A 16,928-nucleotide genomic window follows, 5' to 3' on the forward strand; every position below is an offset into this window, starting at 1 on the left:
TTTAGTTTTTTATGTATCAGTTATCTGAAAAAAATCAATGACAAACCAATTTATTAGTAAAAAGGTAGATAAGTGGGTACTGTTATGCTGTATATTACATAAATGTCGAATAGATCACTATTTACTATTATGAGTGCAATTAATTTGAAATATATGATATATTATTGTATAGAAAAAACGATTCCAGAGATAGTCTATCACCCTTTATTAATAAGTATATTTTCTACAGTAATTTGTTTATGAGTTGCACCAAACAAATAAAATCTATTTGATCAAAAATTAAACTTGCTTAAAAATTTTTGTTTTTCTTGATTGTGAAAAAAATGACTAAATATTTTTTTATTTTGACCCCCTCAAAGTATATCTATTTATAATATTGTAATGTAATTTCAATACAAAGGTTCTCCAACTATAATGTATGTTATTTATAATTCTATTACAATTAAGAAATATTATTTTTCTGCGATGTATATATATATTATATGTGTATTATAATTATGACATATTACCTTGAACTTTTATAGCAATGGCCATACATTAACTGAAATAAGTCAATTTACTTTTAATTGGTTATTATATAATAAAAATTAAATATGAATTATAATAATTATTAAATTTTCGATCAGGATTCAGTATAAAAAAATTGTAACTATGATTATTACCCTTCTATTGTTCAGTATGTTAATATGCAAATCATATAAAAAAATTTGGCACAAGTTAACAGACATTTTTCAAACATTAATCAGTGGTTCATTAATGAACATGAATAATTTAAGTAAAAAATAAAAGGTTTTCACTTTGTTCATACAATTAAAAACTGTCTTATCATGTACAAGAAGGCATAACTATTTGTTCACCAGAAAATGACTACTGATATTGATTTAAGTAAATTATATATTCCGTGAAAAATAGAAATTTATATATTTTTTTCAATTTATAACTTGATAAGTAGTAATTTCTACTAAATCACTCTACATGAAATTAATTATTTCAGAGGAATGAATTACGTCCACTTTATGCACTAACTGCTTACTTAAATAAATATGTATAATCTATTATGTGATTAATATTATTCAATATAAATTTTACTGTATATGCATCGTCCAAAATTATCAAATATAATGAATTTTTCATAAAGTCAGTTATACTTAATTCGTTTCACTAAAGTAAATATTATATTGAATTATTAAATTGGTGTTTTATGCTGGAATATTAAGTACCTATAATATTGAATCAATATTTTATTTATCTGTAATAAAAACAAGACTATCTATACTTTATCTTTATTATTGTTTATAAAATAAAACACAGTATTAATTTATAAAAACTTTTTTTTTTAGACTTAGAGAAAAAAAAATAAAAAAAAAATGCTTTTATTAGTAAGTTACTACCATAATTTTTTTGACGTCATTTTATTTCAATATAGGTTGAATAGTTTATAGGTATTCAACAATCAGAATAAATACCAATTATGAAATATAATATATATTTACATGCATAAGGATAAACATGCTTAAACTATAGCTTCTCAACATTTCCGGAAATGTTATTATAATTAATCAGACAAAAATAATAAAATAGATTCCAAAATTTTAAATTCACATATTTTCAACTACATTAAAAAAAGGTATTAATTAGTCAAATAAGTATAAATTATTTTTGATAAGATACTCAAATATCATTGTTTATATTTATATTTTTTTTATAAACTATTTATTTTATTGACCCCTTGAGAATAAAGAAAATATGATAAAAAAATTATTATATCCAGTAAGAATTAAATTTTATGATTTAATATTTTTTTTCTGTTTTACATTTGAACATTTGTACTCAAATAATATTATTTCCTTCATTAATGAATAATTCTGATATGGTTTTATAACTGCATAATATACGTTCAAATGTTGAATTTTATTACTTAAATATATAATATAAAGTACTCATCTTTCTTTTTATTAATTTTGTATATCTGAGTTATATTTGAAAAAAATTGTCAATCTTAACGGATAAAAAAGTATTCAGGAAAAGATTGTATTATATATTTAGTAATTCTATATATATATATATAGAATTACTAAAATAATGTTTAAAAATAGACTAATAAGAGAAACTTTAATATTATCAATGTCTTAAACGAATCATTCATTAAATCATTTGTAAACAATTTTTGACTAGGTTTTGGTTCAATACTTTAATTTTCCCACTTATATACAATTGTATTTATTTTTTTTTTGGTAAAAAAAAAAAAATGATACGATATGGGCATAGACCATGGGGTTTAAGTGCATAGTATGTGTATTACTAAATTTTATATTTCTTGTATATAAAAATTATCTTTTAGATACTAAATAAAACTTGTAAAATGTTTTTATTTTATTTTGAATAAAGGTCAAACATTATATTTAATGTATTATGACACTATATCATATTATTCGTATAATTTCTATCATAATAAATCCACATAAATTAAAAGCAATTATTTTTACAATTTTTTTTAAATAAACAGGAAATAATTATTTCTTGTTATTATTTCTTATTATTGATAACATCGAGTATAGATAATGCTTTATAAATTCATTGTTAATATAGATATTATAAATTATACCAATATACAATATAGTATGATATATCAGTATGTAATTTTTCATATTTATTATTATTTACTAAGCATAATTATAAGGTTTCCCAAATACCAAGTGTATTTTTTTTTTTAACAATGATAGGTATTTCCAATATTTTATTTTTGCATTCATTTATAAATAAAAATACAACTTATAAATTTTAAAATAAAATATCTCACATAAAATAGTTATTTTTTTTATATTCAAAAGAATACATTTTTTTTTAGAAAGTCCTATATTAATCTTGTGATATGATCATTTTTTTAACTCCTCATATGTTGTTAATTTTTCAGTTAAAAAATATCGAAAAGCTATAGTCACTATTTTTTTTTATAAGTGTTTAAAGTTAACATTTTAATATATTTCATAAAAATCATGAAAATTAATAAAATTATTTTGTAGTTTAAAGTTCTTAAAAAATTTTTTATGAACATTTCAAGTTCATCTGTTTTGAATTATTTATAGACATGAGAAATTTTCAGTTGGTTTTACCGGATTTAGTATTTTTTTTTTCATATATATATATATATATATATATATATATAAATATAAATCAAATATTATTCGCTTGTCAAAATTAAATATGAGATCCTACAAAAACATTTAAAAATACATATACACAATTTTTTTTTTTTATGCATTTAAAGTTAAAATTTTGACGAAATCTGCCGAGATCACAAAACAATGCAAACTTGTTTACAAATTTTAATTTAAACGATAAATAATGAAATTTTAATTTTTTTATTATTATTTAGAAACATTATTCATGGGAACTAAAACTTTTATATATTTTATATAATTGCGAATTTTACAACTCGTTATAATATTTTTGATCTATTTTAAAATATTATTTATTGAAATGTACTATAAATCTATTTTTATGGTATTTTCAGAAAAATGTTATGTACATTTTATGTTATTTGAAAAGATATAGTGTGGCTTGGTGTGGCGCATTGGTTACTACCAGTCGTGGAATGCAACTGGAAATAAGTAACGGCCACAGCTGCTAGCTCCCGGATGGGTGACCATCCGGATTCATAGTGGTTAAAAACCTTGCCACACATACACGCGTTTACTATCAACTGTAACAATCGTATAAAAACAACTACTGTACCAACCTTACCCCTACCATAGTTCATAACCCCTACAACAGCTAATGGCCCTAGTCACCGGGCTTAAGTTCAATAAAAAAAAAAAGAGATATAATATGGTCTAAGTATAAATTATTAAAATTACGTACTAATAATAGGTATAATAAAAGCTATATTATTAGATAAAAATACTAATAGTAACATTAATGACTTTAGTTAAAAAAAAAACAATACTTATGGATATGTCGGATAATAGATTGTGTTGTTCAGAATCGTTATTTTTGAATATAAAAAAATTGAATATTAAATTTAACATACTTATAATAGTGACTTACTTGATATCTTATGTAGAGCACTGAGGATTTTATTAATTGATTTTTAAAATTTTTTTTTATTTTTTTTCCGTTGTATTCTACAACATTCTAAAAAATATTTAAATCCCTAATTTTAATAAATTCAATATTTTTACAATATCATCATATTATTTGGAATTATATGAACATGGTCTGTTTGATAGATTGACATGCATGAGCAGCTACACAAATTTGATTTTTAGCCTCGAAATAAATATTTATACTACAGAAGGTAAAATATAACACGACAATATTTATTTATTTATTTATTTTCAAAACAGGATGAGGCCTAGAGTACAATTTTTGTAGAAACATAGACATACATTTATAATTATTTAATATAACAAATTATAAAAAGGTGGAAGTTTTCATTTGTATTACACATTATCTTAAAAATATATCTATTATATGAATAATTAGTGGTGAAAATCGGAATAAAGAAAAGATAAGAGATCTTGAATGAGAGTTAGGAATTTTGAAATTAAGTTCACATAATAAATCAGGATAATCAGGACCAATCCATAAACTTTCTCAAGAAGTCTTGACTAGCAGTAATACGCATATCAGCAAGTGTTAGTAACCTTAGTTTAGTTAATACCTACTAGCTTATAGTGGCGTGATCGGTAAGCTCTAGATATGAGAATTTACACCTGATTATACTTTGCGGAATTGGTGCAATACATCTTTTATCAATAATTTTAAGGTAACAGAATACCGTATAATGTTAGATTGAAGATGAGGTAAAAATAAGAACAATATTAACTTTTTACATTATTAGCTAGTTAGTTATAAAATATAAATATTTTTTTTTTACTATATTTGCTAAGTAGATTTAACAGATTATGTCTTTAACTTTAAAATGAAAAAACCGTCGCACGCAAAAATACAACTAAATTGCCTATCTAATACGCCGTGTTAAATAAGGTTATTATTTTCTTTTAAATAGTGTAAAGAAATTATGAAAATTAGAAACAAAAAAAATCCTTTATTTTTTGTATATGTAATTGATTTAAGTGAAATAAAATGAACACCTTGTATATATTGCCTCTTTATAAGCAATTATATAAAATCATAGTACTGAATTGTGGTTCTTTGCTGTTGTTCCGTAGCATACACGATACACAATATGTGTCGCGAACTAGCTATAAGTGTACTGCAACCATAAAATAGGCGTATTTACCAACACTACTAAAAATAAGAATTTTTCAATACTACATCTTTGATGTCAATACACAATACATCATATTGACCTGAAGTATTTATCAATATAATTAAAAATACAATTTTCCAGTACTAAATTTTCATTGTCAACATTTAATACATTACATTGACTTAAAAACAAGGGTTCTTCGCGAAATAAAAAACTGCTCGCATTCCACAAAATATATGTGAAATATTAAGTGCACCGTATTCAAAAAAAAGGTTTGAGAACCACTGTATTAAAATTCTTTGTAATTTAAATTACAATGATTGGGTGACTAGGTTAACTAGGACTAATATATAAAATTAAAAAAATATAAAGACTTATCCTTTAAATGGTACAGCAGATATTCATTCTAACCAGTCACACCATTCCGAAAGTTAAGCGTAAGTTAAATCTGATTTCATTAAGTTCTTTTAAATTGACAAATAAAATGGAACGTTATCTTTATAAAAGGAAAAAAAATTGAGGTGAAACTAAGTTAAAAAGAAATTCAACGTTCTTATTACATTTTGAGTACGTAAATAAAACTTAGTTTTATTGAAAAATTATTTGTATATTAACTATAAATTGAATGAAAGTCAGTATAATTGTAGATATTATAAATTTTCTCATTTAATGTACCACAATAATTTTAACCTAAATGTAAAAATTTTTTGTTAAGTGGAATAGGTTATTAAGAATAAAGTATTTTTGTAATATAAAATGTACAATAATATTAAATCAAAAAACGTATACCGAGAACAGGCAGTAACTCGACTGCCTGACGTATATATTTTACATGTATGTAAAGACTTGTATTACTACTACTTTTGAACAAAATATGTTTGGTGAGCATTTAATACAAAGAAATAATTAACCATACTTAATTATAGGGTGTGCAATCTCACATATATAACATACCGAGTGTTTTTTTTATTTATTTCAACATTTCCCCTTAAACAATACACCCATTTTTTTTTACATATTTTATGTATCTATATGTCTGACCTCTAATTTTTGTTTAAGTTCCTGGAATCTTGGCCTTAGCATTGCTTTGGTCAAAATATCAGCTAACTGTTTCTTACTTACCACGTACTCCAGTAAAAAAATCCCCTCACTGAACTACTCGCGAATATACTGAAAGTGAACATCGATGTCTTTTATACGCTTGTGAAATTCAGAATGTTTCACAAATTTGATGGCGCTTTAGTTGTTTACATATAGAACAGGTGTATCTCCCTGTGTTTCCAGAAGATCGCTTGTTAGTAACATCAACCAATTGACTCATGACTATATACGTATTCTATGTATTCTGCTTCGGTGGTAGAAAGTGTTACTGACTTTTGTCTTGTAAGCACCATGCCACAAATCCATTGTTCATCATGGATATGGATCCTGAGGTTGATCGCTTTATTGTTGTCTCCCACATAGTCTGCGTCACTGTATCCACGTAATTAAAGCTTTACACTAGAATCATAAATTAAACCATAATTGAATATACTCTTTAAATATTTGAAAATACGTTTCACAGCATTCCAGTGTATTACATTCAGAGGCTTTTCTAAATAGCAGCTGATAAGATTTACTGCAAATGCTATACATGATCTTATGATTTAACTTAGATACAACAAACTTCCAACAGCTTTTCTGTATGGAACTTACCCTGCTTGTGACAATCCTGACAAATTTTGATCAAAATAATATTGAGGATATGTTAGAATATGCATGACGTTTGAACTTCCCATATTGAACCTTTTTAAGATTCGCTAGCAGGATGAAGATTTTATTTATTTCAATAATTTTAACATAATTTATATTTAAAAATTGATTTTTATTTTATTCTGTAAAATATAACTATACATAATATTCTGTATTTACTAGTAATTCATCTATGGTACCAGATAATGACAACAATAATAAAAATATTAACAAACATTATAATTATTATTATAATAACAACACGTATGATTATTTCGTAAAATTTAATCAAATCAGTTTTTCCCACGGTCTTACAAGACTGAATTCTAATACACCGCAACTAAGTACTTTTTTATTTATATCTTTTATCTTAATTGACAGTTTATATTTTCCGTAAAAATACACCTTGGGGAAGTTATGATTTTGAAACTCCTTCATGTCAATACCTGTTGTTTTATATACTCCCTGAAACATCTAAAGATAAAATATTAATAACTGGGGACGGATTTATATTTCAATGCAAATTTTTATTTTATTTAAATTTGTTAAGAAACGTTCACAATTTAAATCACTCTTAAAATGAATCCAAATTTATATTACATATTTTTACATATGTAATAATAATGCAATAATACATATGCACATTTATGCTGACGACAAAGTAATTATGTCCATAAGTTCAGAACCCATTACAGCTTCTAGATATCTGCAAAATCATCTAACTTTCATGGAAGACTGGTACACAAAATGGAGGTTAAAAATTAATCAAACAAAATCTGTGCACACTACCTTTATCCTCGGACTCTTACCTTTCTTTGCTGTCTCCATCTATGGAACCCGAATTCTTAAACCACAAACTGTCAAATATCTTGGTCTAACCTTAGATCATAGGCTAACTTAAGCTTTGCATAGTAAAACTAATCGTCTAAAATTTAATTCTCGTTTTCGTTTGCTCAAATGATTCATTAATAATAACACACACGATAGCCTAAATACAAAACTACTTGTTTACAAATACCTAATCAAACCAGTCTGGACATATGGTATCCAGTTATGGGGTAATGCTAAAACATCAAATTCAAATAAAATACAAACTTTCCAAAATTTAGCCCTCAGGAAACTACTCAATACTTCACTTTACGTCTATAACATCACTATCTATGTTGACTTAAAATTGAAAACAGTTCATGAAGAAGCAAAAGCACATTATAAAAGCTTTCATAACTGTTTGTCTTTCAACAATAATTAATTAATACGTGATCTTACAGTACTAACCATTCCTGGCAATCTACCTAGACGCCTCAAGTTGGTTTCATAATTTTCTTGATCCCTCTTTCCTCCCCCCAACCATACAAATTTGATTTTAGTAAACTAAAAAAAAAAATAGTTACTCATTAGTGAGTTTCATTGATGGATGACTTCTTACATCTTGTGTTTCATGTTAGTATGTAATATGTTTATGTTAATTATCTTTTTCTTAGATGTATTAATGTATAATATGTATAATGTTTATGTATTTCTACCCTCTACTACATGTACTTATTGTGTTTCTTAGTATAGATTGTATATTTCAAATAATAATAAAAAAAAAAAACTCTTTTAAAAAGCTAAAAGTATTTAACATATTTTTACATATTTTTGTATGATTACATATTTATACAAATAATTAATTCATTTGTAAGTATTTTTAATCATATTTTATAATTTCATCCTTTATACGTTATCAAGCCATGTTTTAGTATTGAAAACTGCCATTTATCAGTAAATAATCTGGATTTAAATTTTGAATTATGAATAAATTATAAAAATTAGATGATAGCATAAAAATTTTGAATCGGTGGTAGAAAAATTATAACACGTAATCAAATAAATAGGAAATTTTGTTAAAAAGAAAATACTATAAATATAATTAGGCTCATACAAATTTAAAATCTAAAACAATCAAAATTCATCAATATATTAGTACTCAATACACATAGATACACTTACCATCAAAGATTATATCATTATTAAATTTGAACCAAAATATGGTTACAACATAGTGTAAAGATTACACGTTTAAAATTCATATTAAGATTTCTTTCTTCTCTATAGCCTATATGATTTAGATAAGTTAGGGTAGTTTATATCGTATGAATGTGTATGGTTTAAAAAGTGAAGTTAATTTTTTATCAACGAATAACTATTAAAATAATAACTAAAGAAGTATTGCACTCTAATAGTACTACATTTTGCTACTTTTGAAAGCTTAAAAAGTATCAATCAATAAATACTATGCTTTCCAAAAGACATATTTTATACTACTATATGCATTCTTTGTTATATAAAACATTGCATTTGGTTTACAACCACCAATTGAATCCCACGATGCAATATTAATATCAAGCTATAAAAAACATAATACATTATTTTAATTATTATTCCATTAGAATATTTACAATTCATATGGAAAAAAAATGTTTTCACTTTATTTAAAAAGTTGAAATCTATACCCTAGCAAATATGCGAAATCAAAAATCAAAACTATTTCTCATAAGGGTATACAAACTTAAATCACACCTTTATGATCATAGAGTTAATGTAAATTATTTATTCAAAGAAAACAATTCGAATTGAAATTTAATAATTTTTTAGGTAGTAATTTCTATTAATTCTACAATCATTTATTTATTTCGGAAAAATACATTTTTTTTCTTAAAATTGAATTAAGTACTAACCTGCAAGTACCTAGGTAGGTATTCAACTATTATGTAACTAATTTTATTCAATATATATTTACTGTAAGAGTATCGTCCAAAGGTATTAATAATGTTATATTTCTTTTCATTTCAGTTATGTTTGATGTCTTTTTATTAGCATATATATTAAATTGAAATACATTTGTTGAATTGCAAGAATATACTTTCTCGGTTATCAGAAGATATTCTCCCTACATTAAGAGTTATAGATGCATATCAATAGAAAAATAAATAAATTATAATTAATAATTGTATTCATAGAAAATATAGAATATATTTTATAAAACAATCTGATTATTATGTACCACTAGTAAGTTAGGCATAAAGTTGTATTAATCACTACCTGTTCGAAATCGATAATTTTTTCTAAATAAAATTATTATTATCTTGAAAAAAGATTTCACAATCTTCAACAAATTTATTTAGATCAGAAAATATTATACTATATAAATTTTCATCTTTGCCAGTAATTAATGCAAATACTAATGGAAATACCATTTCGTTTCCATCTCGCGAAATTGAACCATGCACAACATAAAATTGTTTAAAAAGCTTAGGACATGATTTAAAAGTTCCGTCTAAAGTCTAAAATTGTGAATTCTTTAAATAATTACAATTTCTAACAGTTGTGAAAATCATGATATAATCATCATTTCGTTTAACAGTTTTATTTAAAAATTTATTTCATTTCACTCAATGTTTCAACAGATAAATCATCAAGATAAGAAATGTGATTTGTTTATTTTTGCCTTTTTACAATTGATTTAGTTGAGAATTTTGAAATTTGAAAAGCTATAATATTTTCCACTTGTGAAATTGAATCTTGGTATATAGAACTTGGGGTATCGTTAGTCTCACCTGTCTTTCTTTTTATGACATTTTTAATTTATTTAAATTCAAATATCTGCGGAATTGAGCCATGACAGAGATCGGAAATACTAAATGGCTTACCTTTATAATCGAATAGGTTTTTGTGTAATAGCAATTATAGTAGTTTGTAACTTAGCTGCATAGTCACGGTATTTCCAATACTAAACTATTTTACTATTAATTTTATGATCATAAATTTTATTGAAAACGTCTAAAAACATGAATCCAAATCCATTTAATATATTATGATAAATATTAACTTATCTATGATATCAGACAATGATCACAATATTAAAATACTAATAGACATTATAATTTTATCATAACAATGACATAACATATTATTATTTTGTAAAATTGAATTAAATCGGTTTTTCCCACGGTCTTAAAACACTCAATTCGGCGATAGCACAACCAACTACTTTTTCATTTATTGTTTTTATCTTGGTAGTTATTTTATATTTTCCGTAAAAAAAAACCTTGGGAAAATTATTATCTTAAAATTTCTGCATATCAAAACCAGTAATTGTATATGTTCCCTGAAACATTCAAAAATATTTTATAACTATATTTTTATTACAACAAGATATTTAAAACTTGATAAGAAATATTTAAGATTTCTATCACTCCTATTAAAATGACCCCAACATTTGTTTACATAATTTCACATTCTTCAGTTATTTTTAAATATTTTATCATTTCATCATTCATACGTTTTCAAAACATGTTGCAGTACTTAAGCAAAAACAGCTATTTTTCAGAATATTTTCAAGATATTTACTTTTAATTACAAACAAACTAACAACTTTTTCATTTATTGTTTTTATCTTAATAGTTGCCTTATATTTTCCGTAAAAATACACCTTAGGTAAGTTATTATCTCCAAATTTGTTCATATCAAAACCTGTAGTTGTATATGTTCCCTGAAACATTCAAAAATATTTTATTACTAGGGAATGGATTTTTAAATAAATGCATATTATTATTACAACAACTAACAAGATATTTCAAAATTGATAAGAAATTTTCAAAATTTCTATCACTCTTATTAAAATGACCCCAACTTTTGTTTACATAATTTCACATTCTTCAGTAATTTTTAAATATTTTATCATTTCATCATTAATACATTTTCAAAACATGTTGCAGTACATAAGCAAAAACAGCAATTTTTAGGAATATTTTCAAGATTTTTACTTCTAATTACAAACAAATTATAATAATTAAATGATAGTAAGCAATGTTGAAACAGCGAAAGAAAAATGAATAGAAAAAACATATTCAAGCTGTAACAGATAAAAATTCAATATAAAATAATTTGAAAATAATCGATGAAATAATAATTGACAGGCATTTTTCTTAAAATTTGTAATTATCGGGTTCATATATAACACACTTCAAATATGCTTTAATTAAAACGGTTGATGTAGAACGTTCGATTAGCTGTTCCGTATAAATCTGTTCTGTAACTATAACTAATACATAATTGATGAAAGTACATATAAGTATTTAATTTAATTTTGTAAACTATTGAGTTGTAATTTCATCAAAATTGTTAAATTATTGAAGTATTTAAATTTTGAAAATAATTACTGAAAAATAATATTGTTAAACTCATACACATTTAAAATTTTAAAAATTAATATAAATTTATAAATGTATAGGTATAGATAAGTACTCAATACTCGTGTATACACTTATCACTTACAACATAGCGTACAGATTTCACGTTAAAAATGCATATTAATATATTTTTCTCTCTTTATTTTTTGTAATTTACATAATCTAAGATAATTTTACTGTTTGATATATTGTATTAATGTATGTAGTAATAAAAATGAAGTTTATATTTTATTAGCAACCAAATTAACAAACTTTAATTGTACATTAATGCAATTAGTTAAAACTTTAAATAAAAATTGGTGCTGTCTTACATTGTACAATACAAAACTGTTCTTTGGTTTTTTAAATTTTCTTCAATAAATTTTTTCTCTATAGTCTTTGTGAAAACTTAACGAGAAATCATTGAAAATATTGTATTATAATACTTGTGTTAATTTTAATTTACTGATTACTATTTCATCAAATTTGTTTAATTTATAGTTTTTATACGTTACCGGTAGAATAGGACAGCTAGTTTTGGGAGCTTTTAAAGCAACCATCACTAAATTCCACGATATTCCTAAGAAGTATTTCGCAGAACTACATGCTTTATTTCTTATGAAAATCAATGAATTTGGTTTCCAACCTCCAATGGAACTCCATGATGCCACGTTAACATCAAGCTAAAAATAGCACAAGCATTATTTTAGGTATTATTCAATTAGTTTATTTACAACTCAAGTGGAAACTAAATGTTTTTTAGCTTCAGTCATAAAGTCAAAAACTTAAACTTAGCAAATATGTGAAATCAAAAGCTATTAAAATTTTTATCAGGACATAAAAACTCTAATCACAACTTAATGGTTTTATTAAAATTTAATCATTTTTTATGTAGTTATTTCTACTCAATAATTATATAATTGTTTGCTGATTTCATAAAAATACATTTTTTACTTAAACTCGGACTAAAAGCTAACCAAGTACCTAGATAATAATTCAACTATTATATCACTCATTTAATTCAATATTTACTTACTAAATAAGTGCCATCCAAAGGTGATAATACTGTTTAATTTCCTTTCATTTCAGTTATGTTTGATGTCTTTTTACTAGCATAAAAATTAAATTGAATTAAATTTTCTGAATTGCAAGAATATACTTTCTCGGTTATCAGAAGATATTCTCCCTAAATTAAGAGTTATAAATGCACATCAATAAAAAAATAAATAAATTATAATTAATAATCGTACTCATAAAAAATGTAGAATATATTTTATTAAACAATCTGGTTATGAACTTACCACTGATAAGTTGGGCATAAAGTTGGTAACTGAATTTGATAAAGAAAAAAATGTAATAAGAACAAACTCTTTCATAGTGATCATTTTGTTTGATGATACCTACGTCTTTTATACAATGAAATAGTACGTTGAGTTATAAATAAAATTAAAATGAGTAAAAATGTTTAACTAAACAAATGTTAATAGTAAGAATGATGAAGGGTTGACAAGCTTGACTTGTGACATCTAAACATTACCGGATATATCTAATTTATTCATATATAAAATTAAAATTATTCATAAAAGTAGTTAAGTGGATCCGGAAATGGTACATTTGCAAATTTTAACTGAATGCAATTAAATTGTTTGGTATTTATAAATTTTTTTTTTAATAAAATATTTCTATAGAAATTATTTCGATGTAAATATTACACGATATGTACAGATAATATATTTTTTTACTTATTATTTATTTTCAAATTTTACCAAAAATTATAATATATTATTTTAATGAATGTATTAAAATTTAACATACCTTTAATAGTGACTTAATCGATATCTCATTTAAAGCATTGTGGTATCTACTTACCTACTTTGATTAAAGTTTTTTTTATTATTTTTTCATAGGATTTAATAATATTCTTCAAAATGTTTTGAATTTTTATAAATGCAATATTTTTACAATATCTTAATATTATTTGGAATTACATGGACATTGTCTGCTTGATAGACTGGCGTATAAACAGCTATACACATTTGATATTTGTAACCTCTATATGCAAATATTAACTCTGGAAATTAAAATATAATATAGTAATATTATAACGTATACGACTTACAAACAATTGAATGAAAAAATAGTTGCTTTGTATTTGAAGAAAAAATTGAACGAAGAGTTATTTTATTGTCATTAATTTAAATGCTCAAGTATATTGTAATTGTTAAAAAAGCAAATCATGCTTTTTGACGAGAAGATGTTCTGGATATGAGAATTTACATAGGAATTTAAATTACGAAGTTGGTTCAACACATATTTTATCAATAATTTTGAAGTTACAGAACACAAGATTATAATAAAAATATCAACCTTTTGTTTATATTCCTAGTGACTAACAAGCGTTCAAATAATTATAGTATCTATGTGATTATAGATAATGTATAATTAATTTTGTGTAATTCAGTTAACATTTGCAAACCTATTTTATATTTATACTTGTATATTTCTTTTTAATTTCCAAATCTTTTAATCACATAAATACACACACGTGTATTTATTATAACATAAAACTAAAAGTGTATTTCAATTTTCAATATTGTTACTGATATCATAACAAATAATTTTAAAACATATATAATGATTTATTATATTATAATATAATTATGATTATTATTATATTTATTATTTATTTTATTTTATTATTTATTATATTATATTATGATTTATTGTGTATTCATTTTCTATTAGATTGCGTTGGTTAGGTATTTAACATTTTTCCAATAATAGTTTTTATATTTCTTTTGAAAACACTATTAACAAATCTCGAGGATAAATATTTATGTATGTTGACGTAAATCTTTGTTCAAAGTGCTTTTCATATGGACAATTAGACGTGGGGTTTTCTCAAACTGGAGACTCAAATCATCTAACGATTTTTATTTCAACAGATGATAGAACAAAAACCGTTATACTACATATACTCAGAAGTCTTATAAAATTCTTGATCAACACTTGCTAAGTAGCATTTCTTTTATATCTGTATTGATTTTTAATAAAAATATATTTATTAATACTACTAGAAACATTTCAATACTAAAACAATACTTATGTCACTTAAAAAAATTAAAAATAGAATATAACTAGTCAGAATAAATAATAATAGTAGACATTATCATCCATAGCGATTAAATCATCTATAACGATGCAAATTAAGAAAGGATTAAGCAACTCTATTCTTATTTTTATAAATTAAATAGTTTTAGTTTTTCGCTATTGTAAACATCTATTATTTGAGATGTTAAGATATTAAACTGTTTGTGGTTATAAAATATCACAAGCACTTAACACACCTCCAATATTACCTTAACATTTTTATTGAACGGGGTATCGGAAATGTTTTTTATTCAAACTTCAACAAATACGATTATATAATTTTCTGTCTTGCAACCATGGCCTCTTAAGTGATTTTTTTAGTAATGAAATTATATACAAGTATAATTAGTTTATTAGAATTATTTTTCTACAATTTAATCTTAATTTTAATGTTCATATACATGCAATTTAAACAATAACTTTTAAAAAGTTAGGGTTATTAAACGAAATTGTGATAGACTTTTCTAAATAGCGGCTAACAAGATTTACTGCAAATGCGATACATGCGGTTAGGTTAATTAGTCTTTTCTAAACACCCCCACGTCCGTCCACTCGTCGTTTAGTCTATTTTCAATCTAACCTAGCCGCACGTACATCTCTCCGACGCTTTGTGTTTCTCTAAGTTCTTATCATTTTTTCATCGTTTATATTTTAAATATAAGTATTTTATATAACTGGTTCAATTTAAATTAATGCATCGATGTACAAGAAGATTTTAAAATATGTGCACCGACACCACCTGCAAAACTCACCGATTCGTCCAACTACATGCTAATTTTTTTGACCGTAAATTTTTGAATTGAGGGCTTGATCCTACAGATGAAATCAGAACCATTATTTAAATAATTACACCGTCACGATATATAAATCTAAGAGTAGATATTTTACAACATATATTTTCACTTATGTAGAACATTCTGTCATTTATACTCGACCTACCTTAAAATAACAAACGAAATCAATTTCTGTTTCCAGAAATTATTTCATTGACTAGCATGGTTTATAAAGGGGAAAATATACTTTTCAATGAGTCCAAAAAACAAAATGAGTAACGAGTATTGTTAGATCACACTGATATAATAAACGTGCAATATTTAGAATGGTCAATTTTCAAGACGATCATACAACCAACTTTTCAAAGCCAATTTGAAATGCTCGGTCATTGTATAGGTCAGTAATATATTAAAACAAAATCATCATCGATTAATGTAGAAGAAATGAAAATGGACAATGCTCATGTAATTCAAAATAATATTCAGATATTGTAAAAATATTGCATTTATAAAAATTCAAAACATTTTCAAGAATATTAATAAATCCAATGAAAGAATTATAAAAAATCTTTAATCAAAGTAGGTAATTAGATACAACAATGCTTTAAATAAGGTATCGATTGAGTCACTATTTAAGGTATGTTAAATTTAAATACAATTAATGTATTCATTAGTATAATAATATACTTTAATTTTTAGTAAAATATGAAAATAAATAATAAGTAAAAAAAAACATATTATCTGTACGTATCGTGTACGTATAATTATCCACGAAATATTTACATCGAAATATATTCTATAGAAATATTGTATTAAAATAAAAATGTAAAAATACCAAACAATTTAGTG

At 23.9% G+C, this 16,928-nt stretch overlaps 1 protein-coding gene across 1 annotated transcript; it reads right to left on the bottom strand.

Moving 5' to 3' along the window:
* Nucleotides 1-7,234: 7,234 nt before the first annotated feature.
* Nucleotides 7,235-13,541, bottom strand: LOC112599457. The gene is made up of 3 exons (XM_025346374.1): nt 13,458-13,541; nt 12,672-12,839; nt 7,235-7,411 (listed from the first exon to the last, which is right to left on the bottom strand). Exons 1-3 carry the CDS (start codon nt 13,539-13,541, stop codon nt 7,235-7,237), a joined length of 429 nt encoding a protein of 142 aa, XP_025202159.1.
* Between the last annotated feature and the right edge of the window lie 3,387 nt (nt 13,542-16,928).

The sequence above is a fragment of the Melanaphis sacchari genome, unplaced genomic scaffold (genome assembly GCF_002803265.2).
Source record: "Melanaphis sacchari strain LSU unplaced genomic scaffold, SCAv2.0 Contig51_pilon_pilon, whole genome shotgun sequence".
NCBI lineage: Eukaryota > Metazoa > Arthropoda > Insecta > Hemiptera > Aphididae > Melanaphis > Melanaphis sacchari.